Source organism: Gallinula chloropus (genome assembly GCF_964237585.1).
Source record: "Gallinula chloropus genome assembly, chromosome: 12".
NCBI lineage: Eukaryota > Metazoa > Chordata > Aves > Gruiformes > Rallidae > Gallinula > Gallinula chloropus.
In genome coordinates, this window is record NC_140097.1 from 3,763,643 (window position 1) to 3,786,605 (window position 22,963).

The 22,963-nt window shown below is 43.4% G+C and overlaps 1 protein-coding gene across 2 annotated transcripts in view; it reads left to right on the top strand.

The window, feature by feature from the left end:
- LOC311196300 (contactin-3-like) overlaps positions 1-22,925 on the top strand; it is a gene marked incomplete at both ends in the record, with an annotated part of 77,349 nt that extends 54,424 nt beyond the window's left edge. For both annotated transcript variants that reach the window (XM_084269838.1, XM_084269839.1), the window contains 12 exons: positions 7,183-7,310; positions 8,744-8,919; positions 13,111-13,228; positions 14,091-14,249; positions 14,337-14,486; positions 15,218-15,288; positions 16,103-16,337; positions 16,498-16,613; positions 17,177-17,363; positions 20,217-20,329; positions 22,083-22,251; positions 22,825-22,925. In XM_084269838.1, coding sequence (XP_084125964.1) covers positions 7,183-7,310; positions 8,744-8,919; positions 13,111-13,228; positions 14,091-14,249; positions 14,337-14,486; positions 15,218-15,288; positions 16,103-16,337; positions 16,498-16,613; positions 17,177-17,363; positions 20,217-20,329; positions 22,083-22,251; positions 22,825-22,925 — 1,723 coding nt within the window. The remainder of the gene's footprint in view (positions 1-7,182; positions 7,311-8,743; positions 8,920-13,110; positions 13,229-14,090; positions 14,250-14,336; positions 14,487-15,217; positions 15,289-16,102; positions 16,338-16,497; positions 16,614-17,176; positions 17,364-20,216; positions 20,330-22,082; positions 22,252-22,824) is intronic.
- Between the last annotated feature and the right edge of the window lie 38 nt (positions 22,926-22,963).

Below are 22,963 nucleotides of genomic sequence, written 5' to 3' on the forward strand. Positions count from 1 at the left end.
GAGGCTGCCTGCTTAGATTTAGGAGTGTAAGGGATGGCTTTTAGTTCTGCAAAGTGCAGGTATTCCCAAAATATGGCCCAACGTGTCTCTCCTACTGCATTTCTGACAGCACACTGTAAATGGCTTACAGAGGAAACATAATAACAAGCCCATAATCCTGAATTAATCTAAATGAAGTACGCTCGCCTTCCGAGCGCGGCAGAAGCGCCATTCTGTGCGGCAAGCACTGGAGTTCATTACTGTCTGCTCTGAGTAATTGCAATTCATGAATTTCTTGGAGTTCCACAATTCTTGCAATTCAGGAAAGGGTTTCCAATTAGCACTACATTTTTCAACCATTAACTGTGTTTCTAATGGAGAAGTCTGGTGGGGGGGGTCTTTTTAACTGCAGAAAAGGAGAGGGTTGAGTTGCCGAAAGGGGCAATGCTGGCTGCAGTGGTCCAGCACACTCTTTCCTGAGGAGAGGCAGGAGGGCAGAATGAGCTGCATCAGGTTTGGAGCTCAGAAGGGTTCAGGTTCATGGGGAACACTCTTTAGGAGAGACAGGCGGACAGCAGGCATGAGACAGACTGAGATTGCCACATGCTTGTGAAGAGCAAGCAGGGTCTTCAGAAGGTGCAATGAATTACTTCATCTCCATCGCTCAGTTCCTGCAAGGGAACAGCTCTTGTATTATATCCTTGGGGATCTAGACACACAGATTCCTAAATCTATTTGCTTTTGAGTAGCTAAAAATGTGTTCTTGTTGATTTACGTGGGTCTGCTTGTGGTGTGGTGATGTTACTCAGCATTGTTAGAGAACAGGGACACTGTAGTTCTGTTTTCCACATAAATGTTGGAGTGTGTCCTCTTCTGTGGACACTCCACCAGCACTCTGACAGGTATACCACGGTTAGACCATGGCAGTGTGGGCTGTACCTGATCTGCAGAGGCTTTCTGGAAGGGTTAGAGGCCAAATGTGGCTTAGCAGGAGGATAGAGCAAGTCCTTAATGTCAGCTGTAAAAGTGGAAATGTCACAGAAGATGCAGCAACGTGGATGGAATCCATAATGCTTTATGAGAACTCCCATTTGAATGATGAAAGTACAGCACAAATACTCCATTACTTCGACGTATTCTTAGTGAAAACAGGGTTTGCTGGAGGTACTGACCACGGTACTTCAGCAAAGCCTGACAGGTTTTCTTTCATTTTTATGGCACCATTGGTTGTATTTTTAATTTATTTTTAAATGGTGCTGCGTTTTCAGCATGTAGAAGATTTGGATAATGACTCAGTAAATTTTAATTAAATGAGCTGCACATGATATGTCTTGTGGAGGGAAGAAAATGTAATTCAAAATGGATTCATGGGCTCTGGACTGAGAAATTGCTCAACGTTGAAGAATACAATCTTTCTCCTTGTTAGTTTTGCAAAGTGATGGGTTTTTTATAGAGTATCTTGAATGAAGAGAGCTAGAGGTGATGAGCAGTGGAATGGGGGGAATTCAAGGTGTAGTGGTCACTGTAGAACGTAACATGCAGCAGGAAAGAGAAGATTGGGATTAAGGTAATTGGGTACTGAAGGAAGAAATGTTTCTCATCAGAATGCAGTTCTAGACCTTTGAAATAAATAATTTTGGGTGAAGTAGTGAGCGAAATCATCAAGAATTAGCAAAAAATTTCTTGTCTGTAATGACAGGCAGATCAGGTACTGAGGATAGCAGCTGGCACACATCAGTTTTCACCCCTTACAGTGGTTATTGTGTGTGCCTCTGCACTGGGACCAGCTTGCTCTGAGGTTGTTTGTTGATGGCCATCTCATATTAAAATTTAGGCCTTGAAAAATTTCTCCAAAATGTATATTACCTGCAGTCATTAAGCCACAACTGGGTTTTAGTTACTCCAAACCAATCTGAAAACATCTCCTGGTCCAGGGGTCTCCAGAGAGAGAGAGCAGAGGATGCAAACTGTAGCTGCCTTCATGGACCACCCTCTCTGTTGAGAAGCTGGCCTGAGAGACCTCCAGCTTTTATTTTCCTTTTATCCTCCAAAACAAAGGAAGATTAGACATTTAACCAAGGTTTAATGTGCTTGATGCTCGTTGAACAAATGCAAAGACATGCCAGAACATGGTGCTACCTAGATAACCCCTGTGAATGTTTCTTTACATGTTGTGTGTTTGAGTTTCAGTTGGTATGTAGTACTAGACAGTCGCTGTGTGTGGCTGTGGTGGGTCCTGTGCTCCTGGCTCAAATACCTGGCTGGAAACAGATTCATACAAGGGGTTTTGAGATGACATGGAGCAGTGTTTCACCAGTAAATGAAGCCACCTTTGTTCCTCAATATTCCTAGATTTACCAAGACTAGAAAAAAATGGAAAGATGCTGCAAATGCATAACTGCACTAAAAGGCATTCCAGGAAGTTGGGTGATTGTTGGAGCATCCATTACTGGTTTTATCTCCCCTACAGTTGGAATTAACTATTGGCATTTCATTTTGCATTGCAGTGTGGAATGCTGTGATGCAGAAAGTGATGTATTTACTTACCAGTACTTCAGTAGGAGTTTTTGTCTGTTCTTTTTCTGATTTTCTTGTTAATTACTCTGGTTTAATTCAGTTGGAATTTGATTGCTATATAAAAAGGCAGGTTTGACCCACATTTCCACTGTTTCTTTGTACTGAAGTGTTATGAACTGGAAAGCAGTATGTTTATGATGATTATCATATCAATGAGGATCTAAAGTAGTTGGCTTTTCTGCTGAATAATCTGACACATATAAGAGGCAGTGATTACTTAGATTATGTCTGCTATTTTAGTAATAGAGCATTGTCACAGGAAAATGAACAAATTTGCCCTCATTAACAGTCTCATTAACGACCAAGCTTCAGGTGGCATCCTCATGGTCTTGGATCCTGAGGCCCCCTTTGTCATGTTTATATGCTTGTACTGCAGGATTATGGAGAGTAACTAAAACTATGTGAATCTCTGTGTAATACTGACCCAGTTCTCTGAGAAAGTAGGTGTGGGGCCAGTGAATGCAGAATAGCTTGAATATCATAGAACCATAAACTGATCTGGGTTGGAAGGGACCCCAGGGATCAGAGAGTTCCAACCCCCCTGCAACAGGCAGGGCCACCAACCTCCAGGCATGATCTAGACAAGGTTGCCCAGGGCCCCATCCAACCTGGCCTTGAACACCCCAGGGATGGGGCACCCACCACCTCTTTGGGCAGCCTGTTCCAGCCTTATAATACAGATGCTGAAGTTGACAGATCTCAGACTGGCATCCTGGAGTGAGCACCACTTCTCCTCTAGTCCCAGAGGATGCTTGTGTCAGTATCTGAAAATTTGAACATTCGGGGTGTGCTTATTCCACAGCTGGATTTCTCCATGGTCACTTATGACTAAGATAATTAAGAACAAATTAGTATGTTGTGTCTAAAACTTGACAGACTGGGTGGAATCAACAGAGGCTGTAACCACACTGAGGTCCCTCAGCTGTCTGGAACATCTGTAATGTACATGGTCCTGCTTTGGGTGGGACAGGAAGACCTTCAGAGTTTTACCACCATGGGCCTCTCAAGGCAGGAACCCTTTGGTTATTGGAAGAAAAGAATCTTCTTAAAGATTAATTTCCAGTAATTTTGCTCAAGATTTAGCAAGAGGTGATGATTTTGTCGGTGGTATTTTGATCTGATGACCAAACGGGTGCTAAATCAGTCTCCAGTTCTCCATGTGGACATGTGCCAAAGCATTGGCTTGCCATTATCTCTGCTTTACAGGGCTAAAGGTTCCTGCCAGTTACCAGTGCATCAGAGGTGTGCAGGGTGTTGAGAATGGAATTCACTTTGCAAATCGGTGGCTTTCAGCAAAATGCATCAGAAAAACCTTTTGCATAGAGGGAACAGCAAAGGATGTGTTATTTTTTTGTGTTGGGGATCAGGATCACTTCCTGGCAGTGGGGCAGCCACAGTACATTTGTTTTACCACAGTGTGTGAACAACTAATAATTTTAAGTATACTGAGGGCTTTGGTTTGCCTAATGTTTCAGCAGGAGAGGGTAGAGCTGTTTCTGTAGGCTGCACTGCATTCATCGTTTTGTGATTGGGGAAGTGAAGCATTTCTCTTTAATTCAGCCATGAGGGTTTTATTGTGACACCTTTCTGGAAGTGATTTGTTGGGTTTGGGTTTTAATTCTGAAAAAAAAAAAACCTGGATTCTTAATTATATCTTGGTTTTAATAAGCCTATTGCTTGATTATATTAGGCAAACTAGACTTGCAGGTAACTCAGAGCACTCTAAATGCGATTTGTTGTCATCAAACAACAGACATTCTCTGGTTTATACCTTGATCCCATTTTGTGATGATCTCAGGCTTTGGCAGTACTGCTGGAGTTGTACTTGGGTTGGCCTTTTTTTTTTCTACTGGAAACTGAGTAGATGGTGCAATACAAAACATACAGATAGCTAGAAAGTCTAAGAACTCAGTAGCTTCCTGACAACCATAATTGATATCTTTTAACATCTTTTATGGATGTCATTATAATTACCTATAAAATGTATTAATCATGTCTGTAACACATTTCAAACACCTATAAACCATATGGTAAGATTTAATTAATTATAAATGTTCCACCTAACATAAAATGCAGCCAAATATTATGTAGGAATTTTCCAGAATGAGTTAATAATCCTCAGGGAGGTCAGTTGTGCTGATGCTGATGAAGCACACGCTCCTCCTCGCAGCGTAGTTCTGAAACCTCAAAGGCTCAGGTACCTCGGTACAAGGCTGAAGGATGGGCACCTCCAGATGCCACCCGATCAAACTGCCTATTTATAACTCTCTTCTCCCCCCCATCAGATGCCTTTGCCTGTCATTCTAACAAGGTGACTTGTTATCACTTAGAATTTGCATCTGGTGGCTGTGTTATTGTGCCTTTGCCCACAGGAACCGTATTTCAGCTGCAGCGTCGAGCGTTGCGGCACCTTCTCTATGGAAATATAACTGCACTCCAGAACAATTAAGATAATTAAAAGCTGTGCTCCATTCTGGGGTGTGTTTTGTTGTAGAGCTCTTTCAGGACCCAGCCTCCTGCTTTCCGACATCTAAATGGGGATGGGCTCTGGCCTTGAGCCTGGGGTGAACTTGCAGCCTAACTGCAGAACAGGGATGGGATCCCCCCACCTGCTGCGGTTTGGGAGCGAGGTGTGGGGGGATCAGAGGAGTTAAGGGTGAGGGTAAGATCACCAAACCCATCAGACTCCCAAGTTACACTCTGCTGCCCTCATTTACCAACCTAATTATTCCTGAAGTAACGGATTCAGGTGTGTTGCTTAAAAACCCCAAACCTCACAAAACACAGTAATACTGTATTATTTATCATAGAAATCAATATAAATAAATAATGCCAGCACAGCTTACTGAAGCATACACCTTTTATGGCCAGCTTTTGTTTCAGCAGTGCAGTTAAAATAACCAGGTGTCCCTCAGCCATGCCACTGACTTGCCCCGCAGCCTGTGCAGGGGTTTCAGGTTTGCATGGTCCTTCCTCAGCTGCCAGGGTTTCTCATGGAGAATTGCTCACCTGAGCTGTTGGACATAGCGTGGGAACACCAGGAGAGCAAGGAGCCTGGGCTGGGAGGTGAGCATCCTGCTTATCCCATGCTTGGGACAGAGTTTGGGAAGAAAAGCAAGGATCCCAGTTCCCACCTAACACAGCAGACTTCTCCATCTACTTTTTGTTACAGATCTTTAGAGAACTGAATGTAAGTTGGGACAAATGAAGATCCGTTGATGCTAATTTGCCTCAAGTACATTAAAAATAGAGCAGCAGGGTTGTGTATTGAATTAATTTTGTGGTGAATAAAGCAGCAGTGAGAAGGCAGAAATCCTTGTGACTTGTCTGACAAAGGGAAGATAGCAGCAGTGTTGAGCTCCGTGACATTTGCTGCCTTCTCAGCTGATACCGACTCTGACAACTGTGTAAGACTCCAACTAATGTGGTTAGAGGTTCCCCTGGGGTGTTTCTGCTCTTCGTTGGTTCTGTGGGTGTCTGAGGTGTCTCCAAAACACCTTCTGGCTGCGGTGCGTAGGGAACCGATGGACTGGCCTCGCTGGGGTCTCTTGGTGCCTTTGGAATGCATTGGTGGGATCTGAGAGAGAAGCTCTGAAGCTCTTCTGACTTGGGGAAAAAAAAAAAAGAAAGAAAAGAAGCAACAATATTTTTCTTGACAGGGAAGTGCTTTTTCATTAATTACTGTGGACATCTTTATATACGGTGGGTTATAGCTGCTCTGGGTTATCTCGGGGAAGCTTTGTAGCAGGCCCTGCCTCAAAGGACATGACAGATGGGAGGACTAGAGATAGGGAAAGAGGGACTCAGATTGGCCTTACCTTTACATCCCCCCAGTGCTGCTGTCTAGGATGTCATCTCTGCTGTTGGGATGCTGGTGCTCTCTGTCTGTATCAGTGTATGGCAGGTCTCCTTTCATCCACATCTCCTGTAAGCGTCTTTCTGGTTTGTTCTGTGCTGTCTGTCCCCTGGGCATGACCCTTGCTGGTCAGTTTGCATGGTGTGGAGGGCATTTCCTTCCCTTCCCTTCCACAGAGCAAACCTCCACCGTGTCTACAGGTCACTCCTGCTCAGTGTAGGTGGTAAACTGAGGCAGGGTCTGCAGCAGTGTGAAGGCTGTGTGCTTTCTGAGCCAGGCTGAGGTTACACCCCCACGGGCTGGGTCCTGCTCTGGAGCCAGTTGTGCCAGTGAGCTGTTGACTTCAGTCGGCGTTCCGCTTGGATCTGGGAACTCTGGGAGCATGGGTTGTTTAGCACAAATCCTATTGCCTCCTCATAATGACATTTCCAAGTCACTGTGCCAGCCTGTGTGAGGGAAACAACATCAGGCAGTTGAAAATGAGTTTGGTCTGTGCGGCTGCAAAGGATGGAGGTAACGTGGGATCACTCGTCCCACACAGACACACGTCTGCACACGTGCACATCCTAAACCCTGGTTCTCCTGCTATCCAGAGCAGTGAGTGATACATGGATGGGTTCAGATTTGTTGTATATTGTCTGTGTGTGGCCACAAAACCATCAGACATCAGGTTGGTAATGGATATGGTTGATTATCTAAGGTAACAGTGTTAAAGCATTTTGCCTACGAGCCAATGCTGTGACTTTTAAAACCTGTTTGTACTCTTTTAGAATCGTGTTATTAAAGGATGGAGGCCTGAGAATAGCCAATGTGACCAAAGTTGATGCTGGAAGCTACACATGCCTGGCAACAAACCAGTTTGGAACAGCCAGTGGCTCGACAAACTTAATAGTTACAGGTAGGTGAGGTGGAACAGGGTTATCTGTGAGGTGGTGTAAATTGAATTGCAAACTCTGCAACACCAGTCTGCAGTGATGTGCAGGCTGAGTTTGCTTATTGAAAAAATACTGAACGTGGTGGAAAATAGTGAGTGCAAGAAGATAAATATTTAGCAATATACAGAGACAAAAGGATATTTGTTTCACTTTGTTTTCTTTTAGCTGAAAGAGGGAACTTCTGCCTTTGGCAGAGATACTCCTCAGATGTGAGGGAGTTTTGAACACTTCCCTCCCTTCTCTCACTTACCTGAATGCTCAGTAGTGCAATTTGGCTTTCTTAAGTTCAGGGGTGTTTTTAATTTGTTGAGAAAAAACCCAAGGCAACATGCATGGCAATCAAAACAATATTTGAGGTAATTTCATATTGCAGCCCAAAATCTGTTTAGCCCTAAGGTACATTATGCTGTTTGCTTATGGAGGAAGATGTAGACACTCAGGAGCATTCAAGGACTCCATGGGCAGTAAAATAGTCTTTCAAAAGCCAATTGTGTACGTAATTGCTGTTAAAAGGGTTCTTGCCCATTCCTCTTAAGTCCTCCATTACTGGCTGCTCTCTGAGATGCTGGATTTCAAAGGACAAGTGGTCTGTGAAGCTTAGCTGGGGACTGTCTTTTCTCACAACATTCCTTTTTAAAGACTGGAGTACCTGAAAGATTCTCCAAACTCAGAATTGTCTAATACCCTGCGTTACATACCTTATACATCTCATAGATCCAAACAGGCTTATTCTGTTCAGTGAACTAACAGCTTCACATTCTCAGTCTGTGCTCTGAACTGATTCATGCCTCCTTATAAGCAAATAACAGAATTATATACAAAGCATTTCCACAATTAAATTTTATTGTTACAGTATTTACAGTACTTGGAATTTTTCTCCACTGCTGTGATTCTGGATAACAAGCAGCTATTCCTAACGATGCTGTTAATGCTCCATATGGTGCATGGACCTGAGTAGCCAATGCATTCGTTCTACCCAATGTGCATTTCCTCTAGCTTCCAGATTTTATTAGCTCCTCCTCTCACTCCCACCTCTTAATCCTCCCTGTAGCTGCTACTACAGCTTTCTGCTCCAAACCACAAGTGTTATTGCTGGGAACCACACGGGATGGCAACGTCCCTGCTGTGGCTTGCAGAGCAGTTAGCTTGCTGAAGTACAGTGGCCGTGGGTTAAAATTCACCTGTTCAGCTTTGAGTAGCTCCCACTGGTAAACGTGCAAGGGCAAGGTGCTCCAGCAAGAGGGGTCAGGCAGCAGCCTTTGTAGTCTGGCTGCATAATTGGAAGTGACTGTCATTAATCAGCTTTGAAGAACAAGGAGGAGTACTAGTGGCAAGCCAAGCACGGCAGCACGGGCACCCAGTACACCCAGTAACTGGTGTGTTTTGCTCCTGACAGAGCCAACCAGGATTACTTTGGCACCTTCCAACATGGACGTTGCTGTTGGAGAAAGTGTGGTCTTGCCCTGCCAGGTCCAGCACGACCCTGTCCTGGACATCAGCTTCACCTGGTACTTCAATGGGACGCTCACGGATTTCAAGAAGGACGCTTCGCATTTTGAGAAGGTTGGAGGGGTGAGTTGCAGACACCTTCTCTTCGTGTGCCTCACGCTGCACAGGCAGGGTCACTTACTTCTTTTTTCCACACAGTGAAAGTAGGATGATTCTTCTCTTCCTGAGCATGTAGAGAGCTTTCTTCTGTTTTGGAGGGAAATCATTCCTTGAGCTAAACTTGCTGTCCAAAGCCCACTGCACAGACACCTTGTCCTTCAGATGTGAAGTACTGTCAGTTCCTACCTCTTTTTTCTACATCTGGCCCAACATGATCTTCCTGTGATCACATGAAACACAGCAGTGACAGACTAAGGAACTTGACGTAGATTTTGTCAGCTTCTCCCTAAATCTGAACGAAACCATCCCATCTTTCCTTATTTTTCCTGCACGCATATACCTGCTGTACCCCTGAGTGTTCTGACTGAGCCTCCCTGGGTGAGAAGCTGTATATCCAATGCTGGAGTGTGCCCAGAGAAGGGCAGCAAAGCTGGGGAAGGGTCTGGAGCACAAGTCCTGTGAGAAATGGCTGAGGGAGCTGGGGCTTTTTAGCCTTAAGAAAAGGAGGCTGAGGGAAGATCTCGCTCTCTACAGCTGCCTGCAAGGAGGGTGTAGAGAGGTGGGGGAGTCTGTCCCTTCTCTCATGTAACAAGGGACGGGATGAGAGGAAATGGTTTCAAATTGCCCCAGGGGAGATTCAGGTCAGAGATCAGGAGCAATTTCTTTACTGAAAGGGTTGTCAGGCCTTGGAACAGGCTGCCCAGGGAGGTGGTGGAGTCGCAATCCCTGGAGGGTTTTAAGAGGAGAGTAGATGAAGTGCTTAAGGACATGAGGTGGACTAGGCAGGGTTAGGCTATGGTTGACCTCAGTGATCTTGAAGGTCTCTTCCAACCCAAGTGATTCTATCTCATTAAACATTTCCCATGCAGGATGCAGAGATGCTGCTGGGGGCGGGTGGGCGTCACACTGATGCCTTTCAGATTTCAACCTTCTAATCAAAACATGAAAAGTGAAGCAGTGAGACAGATGAAGTCAAGAGATGAAGTCAAGATTTAAGTCAATAGACTTAAATCAATTACTACAAAAGGCCTCATTATGGTGCAAGCCGAGGCCACATGATGACAAAGCCAACAGCTGAGCATCAGCATGAAACCTGCCGTTACAAGCCTCCAGAAAGTTTTCTTTCACATATTCTTCCCAGTTCTCCTGCTCTGGAGGAGTAGCTGTGGGTTAGACACAGTTCTGAAATGTCACTGCCTAATTTTTTTCCTTTTTCCTGTAAAAAAAAAACCCTCGAAAGATTCAGCATTTAATCAGGAGGCACCAAACACACAGAGTGTTCTGCACTTTGCGATTGATTAAATACAAGTTCGTGTGGAGATGATGAGATTCCCTTGCAGGAGCCATGAGATATTCATAGATCATGTACATCCTCACAGAACTGTTTGGAGAATTACAAACTGACCATCTGTCATGCTGTAATGGGAACGCTCTGATTTCATAGCCCGTTACCTTCCAGTATTGCTACATGGACTTTATTTATTCAGGAATATTTCCCCCCCAGCTGTACTCTGGTTGTACCTACAAATACTGGTATTAGAAAGGAAAGGTTAAAAACCATACCCAAACCTGCATCCCACGGCTTCACTGGCACAATTAACACTCCATAAGCTGATTGTGAAATGCAGTATTATTTTTTCTCATGAAAAAATCCATCTGTTTTCCTAAAACAAGCAGAGGCATGAAGCCAAATCACAGCCTTGTTTAGGTGTCTTTTTTTTTTTATCCCCCTCCTCTGAAGGAAGAAGCACCAAAACGTAGGTTTTCTCACCAGAAAGTTTCAGTCAGTGCAGAAGAAGGATGAGTATTGGTATTGACTGGCTCAGAACTCTGAATTGAGACCATTTTACTTGGAAATTTGTTGAAAGGGACAGAATTCCAGAGTTTGATGGGATATAGGCATTTATGATGGGTTGGGCTTTTTTTTAAAACTCTTACGTGTATCAAGAGGGATTGAAGCTCACTAGTACAAAAATTCAGAGGTTACCAGAAGACCTGTGCAAATATTTTATGGGATGTGTATCATGTTAAGGTCAGTGCCATAAATTCAGCTGGAGTTCTGTACAGGTCGGGGTAAGTAATGCACCATTGATGTGTTCTCAGCCTGCGACAGTTGCAGTGTGTATTCGTTAAGTGACAGTATCTTCAGGTTTCCTGGCCATAAACATGACAAAAGGGAACTCCTTTTTGAAAGGACAGATCTCTACATAGCCTTGGAAGTCCATGTCACGCATGGCTGAGGTCTCCAACGTGTAGTAGTTAGTGGGAACGTTACGGGACCACCACCTGGCCTTCCAGATGGTTAGAAAAATACAGCATGTAACACTGTCTTACTGCTCTTTTATTTATTTTATTTTTGGTTAGACAGATGATTTATACAGAGTATGGCAAGCCAAGCAGCTTCCAAAATTTTGAACAGATTGCCTCTAAGCTGTTTGGGGTGTCACCTGCTCATAGAGCCCAGCCGTGGCCCAGGTCATTCTGCAGTCAGGAGAAGCAAAAGCGATTTCAGCAGCTGCTCACACTGCATGGACTACTCTTTATTTGTATTCTGGGGAGTGTGGAGAAAGGAAGGTGACCTGGACTTGTCCATGCTGGCAAAGATGTAATCTGGGTATGCAGGGATGTGGATACCTCCTCTGATGGTTGCTGAGCCGTGGGAGGGGAGGGTGCTGTAGCTCTTGCTGCTGCTGGTTTCTGTGTTTTCCCCAGTACTTTTAAGTTCTTCCCCAAAATATCCACTCATAATAATTAAAAGTTGTTGGGTTTTTTTCTTTATTTCAAGTAAAATTACTCCACTTGACAGTGTTGAGATGTTCCAAATTGAGTTTACTCACACAGCTCGATGCAGAACGTGACTCGCTTGTGCGTATGTGTTGCTGCTGTTGGTCAGTGCCTGAATACCCACTGCCAGTCAAGTAGGTGGGTTGTGGATTGCCTTCCACTCAACTTCTAATGTAGCTTTGGCACAAAATCAGTGCTGAGTTGTCCTGCAAATGCTTACATCTTTGGAGATGCCCAGGCACTGTGGTTATATTGTGGTCACACATGGCAGGGAATCAGGCAGGATTGGCTTTAGCTTGCATTGAACTGAGACATCGTGATGCTGCAGTAATGGGAGGGAGCCTGACACAAAGGAAAACAGTCAGATGGTTAGAAAATTTGTTGTGGGTTTTGGTTTTTTTTTTTCCTAAGGCTGAAATAAACTCTTCCCCTTTCTCCCAAATTACTCTGCACTCAAGAATCAGTCATGGGGCCGGAGTAGCTGAAAATACCCATAAAATAGGAGCCTGTCCTCAAATGAAATGCTGCTTCTCCAGGAAAATAATTAAATAAGTAAATAAAGATTGGAATCTGACTGAGATCTTTCACCTGAAAAAACATGATGTGAACTGGGTTAAAGCAGTAATGCAGCTGAGATGGAGAGGGGATTTTGTGAAGTGACACTGTCAAAGGTTTAGTACCAAATCCTCTATGAAGTGATGTAGAAATGAGGAGCCCTAACGTGATATGGAGGTACAGTTATCACTCAATTTTTAGGTATGGTTCCCTTGATTCAGGAGGTCAGCCACATTCTGTGATGTGAGAGACACCTATGGGAAAGCAGTGACCAAAGATTAACTATTCAGTGAAGAACAAAGACCCAGAGATCCAACCTTCAAGTGAAATGGTGCTCACAGTAACCTGTAGAACAGACTAAATTCAGCCTCGCTGTTCACACATCTTAACTCCTTACAACCTGTGACAACTAAACATAGACATCCTGCCTAGAAGTCCCACAGGTTAGTGGCCACAGAAACCATGTTTTTCTCTTTCTTAGGGCTTTGAGACAAAGGGTGGGTCACAGAGCACTGACTTTCTTCATGGTTCCTAATAGGAGCCAAAAGCTTCATTTCCAGCACAAGCTAACCATGTTGTAGCTTCTCCCTTAAAAGAGACACTACCTCATGTTTATTGGGAAGATAGCAATTGCCATGGACCAGCTGATGGGCACTAACTTTGTATCCTGCAGGCTGTCTGTGGGTGCAGTTTTGGAGCAACTTCACCTTTAACATCTTTGGTTGATTTCTTTTCAATTTACCAATACAATCTTAATCACATTAATCTCCAAGGTAGCACATAGAGCACATTAATGAGAACTTTGTGTTTTGACAGAGTGCATCAGGAGATTTAATGATTAGAAACATCCAGCTGAAACACAGTGGAAAGTATGTTTGTATGGTGAAGACTGATGTGGACAGCGTAGCATCTGCAGCGGACCTCATCGTACGAGGTAAGGTTCAGCCTCAGTTACCAGAAATCATAGTTTCTAACTTTTTGTGGATACAGAAACAACTGGTAGTGTACATTCCAGACCCCAGTTCATCTGTGACGTGAACTATGTGAGTCTGCCTTGCAGTTAGGGAGAATTTTAGCTCGATTTTTGGATGAAACCTGATTTTTCCCAGGAAAATTAGGAGCTGAAGGATATAATAAATCTTGGCTTTGCATCTTTTCTCACTGACAGTCCTTCAGGTCACTGATGAGAGGGAATGAGAGCTATTTCAACCTCCCCCTTTGCTGGTGCAGATGAGACAAAAAAAACCCAAACAAACAAACCCAAAACAACAAAAACCCCAGCATTTTTTGCCAGGCTGCTCAGAATCAGGATTTTCCAGAAGGCAGCAGCAAGCTTGCCTGACTGAATTGCTGCTCGAGGTGCTGATCAGATGTTGTGCAGAGAAATTGCTACAGAGCATCGTGCAGTACAACAGCTGTAGATAACAAATTGGCAGGCTACAGAGATGGATTAGCAGATTGAAAGAGGACATCGAAGACTAAAGGGAAAGACATGGGAAAGATACAGGGCTCAGGCTGAACACAGGGGCTCAAAAAGCCACAAAACCCCACCAAAACCAAACCTGTGTCAGTGCTGCTGTTCAGAGCATTTCAGAGACAGATGATCAGGCTTAAGGTTAATGAATGTAAAACAATAAGTACAAGTGTTCCTATTCTAAGCTGAATTCTTCTCTTCATCCTGCAGAGCTGATAGAAGGGGAATCTGTGCTGGTAGAATGGGAATCTGTGCTGCTGTGGCAGTGATTTCCAGGGCACTGGCTTGAAAAACTCTGCCTGTTTTTCAATCTTGATTACAGGCTCTCCTGGGCCCCCTGAACACGTGAAAGTGGATGAAATAACGGATACCACAGCTCAGATCTCCTGGCAAGAAGGCACAGATAATCACAGCCCAGTAACCACTTACACTGTACAAGCAAGGACGCCTTTTTCCGTTGGCTGGCAGCGAGTTACTACAGGTAAAGCACAGTTCCTCTGTGGGCTCTGTTGGGATGGGTTTTTGACCAGGGGACACCGTGTTCTTAGTTTCCTTTTGTTTTTAATAGTTCCAGATGTGATTGATGGAAAAACATTGACAACCACAGTCGTGGATCTGAATCCTTGGGTTGAATATGAATTCCGTGTGGTCGCCAGTAACAAAATAGGAGGTGGAGAACCCAGTTTGCCCTCAGAAAAAGTAAGAACCGAAGAGGCAGGTTAGTGGGTTCTTCTATTTGTTTTTAATTCAAGAAGCTTGAATATTAACGAAATAGGAATGGTCATAGCTTGGCTCTTTACAGACAAGCTTGGAATTGCCAGTGAAGGTAGAAGCCTGTAACTAGCTATTTCATGGCTGTTCCATGTAGCTGCGGGACAGTTTGTGTTGCACTGCTGAACATCACAGAAGCGTAACATCTAAACACATTTACACTGTACTTAGTATGCTAAAGCCTGTCAGTTCAGGCAGTGCTGCAGAGTCTGAAGGTATTAATGGATGGAAAGAGGCGAATTCTGGCAGGGTTCTTCCATCAGTGTAACCTCCCGTGTTACAGGGATGTTACATGCTCAGAACACATGAGTTGACACCCCAGGACTTCACCTGGAATGGGGCTGTTGCTCAGTGCAGGAGTTAACCCTACCAAAACCGAGCATGCCTCCACCTTTTTAGAAGTTCATGAGGATTAGCAATTGGGGTTCAGTCTGTGAGCTAGTGAGGGTCTCAGAGAACATCAGCCTACCCTGGTGATGGAAAGCAGTGGGGTGGAACGCAGGACGGGGCTGGGATTTCCAGGGCTGTCCACCCTGTCTCAAAAAACATTTTACCTTGATGTCCTAAAGCTGTATGAATACAACCAGGTTGGTTAGCTTCAGAGCATGATGTTAACGTTGTATGATGTCATCTCTTGTATCTGCACTCTGTGGACAGTTACACGTTTCCTTTCCACAGTTCCTGAAATTCCCCCATCTGAAGTCAGTGGGGGAGGAGGCAGCAGGTCTGAACTGGTCATAACATGGGATGTAAGTTTTCTGGCAAGCAATTTTCTTCAGAGAATGATTGTTTTCATTCAAACTCTTCTTAAAAGATGAATTTCCCTGGCTGCAGCAGCTTCTCATCTAGGTTGTATATGTGCTTGGTAACATGCTGTACTGTGAGCTGCGCACGTTTGCCTCCCCGCTTCCACGTGGTACTGTGCTAGCTGGAGATCAGTAGGAAATTAGTTCATTTGGCTGAGATTGCTTCTGTTCTCAACCAAATGTTAAGCTAAATAAAGGGCGGGAGGGTGGGGGCATTGCTCAAAGGTTGCGCCAAAGAATTACACTTTTCAGTGCAGCTTTGCAGTCCTTGTTTTCTTCCCATTGACTCCAGACACGTGTGCAAGCCATTGTAGCCTGTTTTTAATGACTTTGAAATGATTACATGCTGTTAGTAATACACTACTCCATGTGGTTACCTAGTGAGAGGAAGGTGTAAGCCACTCTACAATAGCAGTAGTGGATTCCATAGTAATTGGCTACGCAGTCATTAATTTTTCATGAAGTAAGAATTGTACCCCAGTTATGTATTGAAGAATGTCTTCAAACAATACGCTTACTGGAGAACAAGGAATATACCTCAAAGGTGTTCTCCTAGTGCAAACCTTAAAATAGGTTCAGAGGAGCCTGTTCTGCTCCACTGTGCCAGAGTTAATGTGTTGATGGGATGCTCCCTAATGCAGTAGCAGAACCTGGTGCCAATCGTGTATGTTAGTGTGTTGGTGCTTTCATCCCGCAGAGGATCTTGTGTTGTGTGTGTACCATCACAGACTCCTGTTGTCTCTCACTTTCCTCACAGCCCATCCCTGAAGAACTACAAAACGGAGAAGGGTTTGGCTATGTTGTTGCTTTCCGCCCCTTTGGCACCACGACCTGGATACAGACTGTGGTCACCTCTCCTGACACGCCGCGGTACGTCTTCAGGAATGAAAGCATCCTGCCCTTCTCGCCCTACGAAGTCAAAGTCGGTGTCTATAACAATAAGGGAGAAGGGCCATTCAGCTCTGTGACCACAGTGTTTTCAGCTGAAGAAGGTACGTGATTGAGTTGGCTCCAGACTGAGTTACCTCCAGCTCTTTAATACGAGCTGTTTCAGCAGCAGCTCCTAGAAATGAGAGCACTTTAAATAGAGACACGTTTATTTCCACAGCCACCAGTGCTGCTGATCTCTCATTTGTTGGTTTCCCAATGCAGAGCCCAGCATAGCCCCCTCTGGCGTATCTGCAACCAGCCTGTCATCCTCAGTCATCGAGGTCTCCTGGGCAGCCATCCCCTGGAAGATGAGTAGTGGAAGGTTACTGGGCTATGAGGTAAGCTCGTTTATGATACTCTCCCTGTTGTGAAGAGTCATGGAGGCAGCAGCACGAATGTCTAGAAGATCACCACGTATCTCACGTTCTTCCCACCCCATCTCCACCCAGAAGAAGGATGTTTGAGACAACACAGAACAGATCTGTGTCTGCCTTGCTGTGCTGGTTGTGTGTCTGTCTAATGGTATTTTCAAACTGATGTATTTTTTTCAGAACTACATTTACTTCCAGAGAAACTCTTCAGTAAGGCAGATTTCAGAGTGTAACTTGTTTCCTTTTTAGATGAAGTAATGTTTTTTTCCTCTTGTCATCTTTTAATTCAAGCATAATGTAGTATTTCAGTTTCCTAACTAAAGAGCGGCAGGCAGGAAAAAGCAGATGGATACCTCTTTCTTTTCAACATTACAAACATGTTTTTGAAACTTTAATGTATTTCTACCACTTTCAGCTGAGGAGGAAAACAAAAAACCCCAACCTCCCACTTCAAGGAGTCAAATGCGATGCTGAGAGTGAACAGTCCATTCCATGCAAGATTTTAAATGGTTTTATTTTCTCTCTACTAGGTTAGGTACTGGAATAATGGTGGGAAAGAAGAATCTTCAAACAGTGTAAAAGCTGCAGGGAATGAGACATCAATAAGAATAACAGGTTTGAAGAGCAACTTAGCATACTACACAGCTGTCCGTGCTTATAACAGTGCTGGAGCAGGTCCCTTTAGTGCCACAGTAAATGCTACCACAAAAAAGACACGTAAGTATCTTGAATTTAAAGTGGGGAGAGACATAATGGTGTGTTGTTAGCACTTGCAGGCAAATGAAAAATAGGTGCATTACTGGGAATCACAATACGTGTAAATGACCTGAATTTTCATACAGGCTGGAGGAGTTACACAATTAAATCCAGCAGAGATCTTCCCTTTTCTACCCTCTGCTACTTCAGCAGGATGAGTAAGTAAAAAAGTCAGCTGTGTGAGTGGAGCTGAAGTAAGATGTATAATTTCTTGGCAGAACCTTTATTATTCTTCTGGTGAGTGGAAGAATTTTAAAAGAAATATTTCTGGGGTTTTGGAAGGGAAAAAAAAAAGAGACTTGCTGAATTTTTCAGGGTTTTATAACATATTTATAAGTTCTCTAGGGCATGGCTTTTGAAATGCAGTGATCCTCATACATTTCATGCAAAACAATCCTTCATGTCCATTGTTTCCCCTCGAACAAATTACACAAGAGGCCACTTTACTATTAAAAGGAGAAATTAAGCTGGAGAACAGATTGTCAAAGGCCATGCTAATTTCTCTATAACTGGAAATATCTGTGGCATGCTCTTGCATTGTATTACAACTCCACATCAGGGTCATCAATCTCAAAGTGTTTCTGTCAGACTCACAAGAATGTACAATTAAATCTGTCTGAAAGGTCAGATTCCCTGGAACAGTCATTAACATCCTACCAAAAGGAGTTGCATCCTGAATATTATGCAATAACCTGCTTTAGCAGAAATTACTATATTCAGTGTGTCACACTCTGTCACTGAGGACACTAACTACTAGTTGAATTAAGACAAACTCTTCCCTCTACAGCTGCAATAGAAATGGAATTTTTAGTCAATATGTGATTTTTGATCAATCCCCTTTCTGCCTAAACTGGAATATTTGGGGCTGATTTCCCTGTACGCAGCATTTCCCTACAAGCTGCTGCTTAGTAACTGGTAATGTATCAAAACACATGAGTACTTGTGGTCAATTAGCAGTACATTTCAGGACTCTAAAGTTCAGTGTTTCTCTTGGAACCATCATTTTTGCTTTTATATTTTAAACAAATCTTCAGCCCAAAATAGCCCATGGAGTTTTGTTTTATAAAAAAATACTTCTGTACAAAAATGGCCACTCACCAGGGAAGACACATCTTGGTTTATAGGGCAAGAGGTTACAATTATTTCATATTTAGAAGGTCTTAAAATACAGCAAAATGTTCTGTCCATCAGCTCTAATGCAGAGAAATATTAGTGTGTCTGACCAGCTTTACGCATCTGAGGAGTCTCAGAGAAATCCCTGGGGATATTTAGCACTGGACATGTGCTTGCATGATGCACTGTTACAGGATCTGACCTAATCCAAATTAAACTGTTCTGAACTTGAAAGATTGCTGGAGATTTCTGTATCTGAAGTGAATTGGAGCTTTCTGAACCACTTGCACACATCAAGTCATAGATAGAGGCTTGTGGGGTTTACATGTAATTACTCTTCATTTTTTCAGGTGTCACATTAATATTTCATTGTGGATTTAAAAGAATGACTCATTTCTTTTGAAATTCAGCTTTAATATCTCAGTGTGAAAACTATTCATGTATGCTGTAATACTTAATTTTCAGGAGTAAAACAATCTCCTCTTACACTTACTGAAAGGGGCTATTAGCACATCAGGTTAAATCCAATGTAGTACATAAAGCCAGGCACATACTACTGAAAACTTCACCAGGGAGTAGCTTGTGTGACTTGAGAATAATTCTTTCAGGTCTTGCTCTTACATTTTTGTGTCTCCTTTGTATAATGAGGTAGGTTTTGATCTGACTGCTCATGGAAAGAAGGTAGGGAGCTACCTGTGTGGAAATGCTTAAAAAATAGAAAGGGGGGGAAAAAAACCCCCAACAAAACCCCAACCAACAAAGAAGCTCTTAAGCACACACCTTAGAGGTGTTTAAAAACCACTGCCTGTGCCCCACACTGGACCCTTCAGCATCAGAGCATGGTGCAGCCCACCCAGGCCGCAGATGCCTCCACTAGGTGACAGCAACAGTAAATTGTTTTCCTTAACACATTTAGAAAAGATTTTAATCGTCAATTCTTGTCACTGTGTGACCTACTTTTTTGGGAAACCAGCCTCTTAAGAGGTTTGTATTTACCTTTGCCTTCCCTGAAGGCTTGGCAGACTCAAGGTGTATTAAAGGGTGCAGCCAAAAGCACAGCACTCCTTTTGAAAGTAACAGTCTCAGATTGTTAATGAACAAAAAAACCCCACTGGATTTCCTGGGCTGAGGCCCCACTATTGTTCCAACAGCAGATACTGAGGTGGCACAGACCGTGTTCAAAATCACACCTCCAGTTAAAAGAACAACAGAAAACAAAACCCTGGTCAAAATGTTCATGGTATAAACCTGTTGAAGTAAATCAGTGTAGTATGTGTACATTTGACCAGTCACCAAGAGTAAACATGTCTAACAAACAACACTGTGCTGTGAAGTAGTTCCTTACTCTTGGCAATACACTAAAAGTAGGAATTGCCTGCTACCATCACTGGCTTCATTAGATTTCGTTCTAATTGATCACCCATGTCCCAAGACATACACTTGTCTTTGCCTGTACTTAATGAAGGACCATCAAGAGATAATGCAACTTCCCAAATAACATTTTGGTGCCATTATATTTTCCCTTCTGTTTTACCAATTTAGTCTCTGAACCATACAGTGTACAGACGAGGAGGCTGCATTGGGGTTGCTTTTGCATCCGACATGTAATGACAGTCAATTACCTGAACTATTATTTCCTACTGTAGAATAGATCAGTAATGCCAATTAAATTGAAGTCATGCTTTTATTGTGTGTTTGAAGCACCCAGCCAACCACCAGGAAACGTTATGTGGAATGTCACCGACTCCAGAGTGGTTCTCAGCTGGGAGGAAGTGAGAGCTATGGAGAATGAGTCCGAAGTGACTGGCTACAAGGTAAGTGAAAACAGACCAGATACCTGAGAGCAATCCACAGTGTGTTTATTCTTCTTTGTTTGCAAGAAAGGAAGTTCAGATGATACACTGAAACCATTTCAGTAGTGTCTCCTTGTCATGGATTTAAATGATAGGTATCTAAGAACATTGCAAACTCTGGTCCCTGCTGTCTTGTCCTCATGCAGGCAAAGCCTGGAGCTGCAGGCACTGCTGCCAGCTCGTGGCATCCCACAGACCCAAACATGTGTAACACAACACACAAATTACAACATTTTGAAAGAAACCAAATCATCCAGGATTTAGCTGATGTGATTATTCCCATTGGTGGCCAGGTATCAGTATTTGTACCATGTATATTGTCCTGATCTTCTTAAACCCCGTTCGTCTCACCTACTGTGGGACATGCTTATTGTCTTGATAGAAATTACATCACTCTAATCTCATCAGTGCACAAAAATACAAGTATTTAAGTGGCACACATCTTAACAATGTTTAAGAGCCTACCTGAGGGTATTATGATCAGCTACACACAGCTGGATCCCACAGGATACATTCCTGCTCAAAAAGATGTATGCTGAAGATCGGACTATGCAGTGTTGAGCTGTATTGGCAAGAAATAGCTGGTTACAGCTCAGCTAGGCAACCGAGCTTTGTAGGTGGTACCTGAGCTGAAAACATGCAGTGTAGAGTTTCTAACTGCATCCCTTATGGATAACAAACATTGTAAGTACAGAAGGATAAGCTGAATTTTGATAAGGCTGGATAATTTTACTGAAGTAAAGCATTTACAGGGTTGTTTCTAATCAAAGAAGGCAAGGGCAGCATGGTTAACAAAAATTGAGTTTGCCAGGAAGAGCAGAGCCAACAAATGACATTGCAAATGCCAGCACCATGGTCGCTGTGGAAGTGAGCCATATGCTGTGTGCCTGTGTCCCTCTGGAAGCTATTTTCCAGGGATTGTGCTTCCAGGACAGCAGCCCATGTGTAATTCCAAGGACCTTGCAGTTCTTCCGTTTCATCATGATTGCCATAATTTGGGGGGAGTTGGCATGGCCAAGGGTTTTTGCACCATGAAACCCCCAATTTTACCTGCTAGTGAGATTCAGGAGGCTGCCAAGTGAATGCCCTGCATCCACGTGTATTTTCAACTCTGCCAGGTCACACCTCTCCATGGCAGCTTTGCACTGGCACTAATGGCCCTTTGGGCTCATGAAGCCTTTAGGACACAAGACAGGCTGATGCTGCTTTTAAATCCCTCCTCTTGCCCGACCCTGTGGAGCAGCTGGTGTCCTGGTGGAGCCCCTGTTCTTTATGACGTAGGACACCGAATGCGTTTAAGTTTCCTGCTGGAATAATCCCTCAGCCCCTTGCAGAGCATCTTCCAACATGGGCTGTAACGTTGAGCAGTTCTCTCTCTCCCAGACTGTGCATTATTGGCTTAAGCAGCTCATCCAAACCGTGGGATCCTGTACAGAACAATACATGGTGAAGGTAACTCAATGGAATGTATTACTCACTTGTTACCACTACACACTGTGCTGTTTGAGATGAAAGCTGGAGGAAGAGAGCTTGATTGATGTTACCTTCTTTCTCTAAATGTAATTCTGCCATATAATATTAACCAAAAATCAGATCTTTCATCACATATATTTAACGACTGAGGCTTTTTTCTAAGAAACAAACACAAATAAAAATCACTGTGCAGGTCCCTGTGGAAGGAGCGATGCCCTACAGCTGTTGCCTTGTCTTGCAGGTTTTCTACAGGACCAGCAGTCAGCCCAACGCCAACGTGCTCAGCACGGACAAGACAACTGCTGAGCTTCTGCTCCAGTCTAATGAAGATTACATCATAGAAGTAAAAGCAGCGACTGATGGGGGGGATGGCACCAGCAGTGAGCGGATTGTCATTCCCAGACTAGCGAGTAGGTTGACACTGGATCACTATTTTTGTCACTTACACAGGGTCCCCAAGCAATTCCCAAACCCTTAGAGGGGCTGTGGTGCAGACACACAGTGTAAGGATCCATTACTACCTTGGCTGTTGCCCCCCAATATTCGTCCTGTCTTAGCAGGAACTGAGTCCTTATTGATGGGGAGGGAAAAAGAATTAATACTTGTATGTTGTATGGTAATAAGTAATAAAAAGAAAAGCCATTAGCAGTCTTCATGGCCTTATGCATGACAAACTTCGTTCTATTGAACTGGTAAATTACCATCTAAATTGGTATTAAAAATCTTAGATTTCTTTTTTCTAACTTTACTTTCAAGGTAACAATAAAAAAAGGGAGAACAGACCATTTGTCCAGCATCAGCATTTTGCAGCACACTTAGTTCTATAGTTTTAAAATGCTGAGTGTAGTTTTGTAAATCTCAATTCCTTGTCAGAAATAAAAATTTACTATCATTGTTCTTGTTTAGCATCTAGGGAGTGTAATCATTTAATGGAGCAGACAATTAGGCTGTCATTTAATCCTAACTTTTTTTGTTTCTTACAGGTATGGATGCAAGAGGTTCTGGGCCATCAGTCTTGAATGTCTTCAGTGTATCCAGCTTCTTGCCAACAATATTTTCTTTGACTCTTAATTCCGTGTTGTGATGATACATTCTCATCTGCTGGGGAAAAAACAAAGCAAA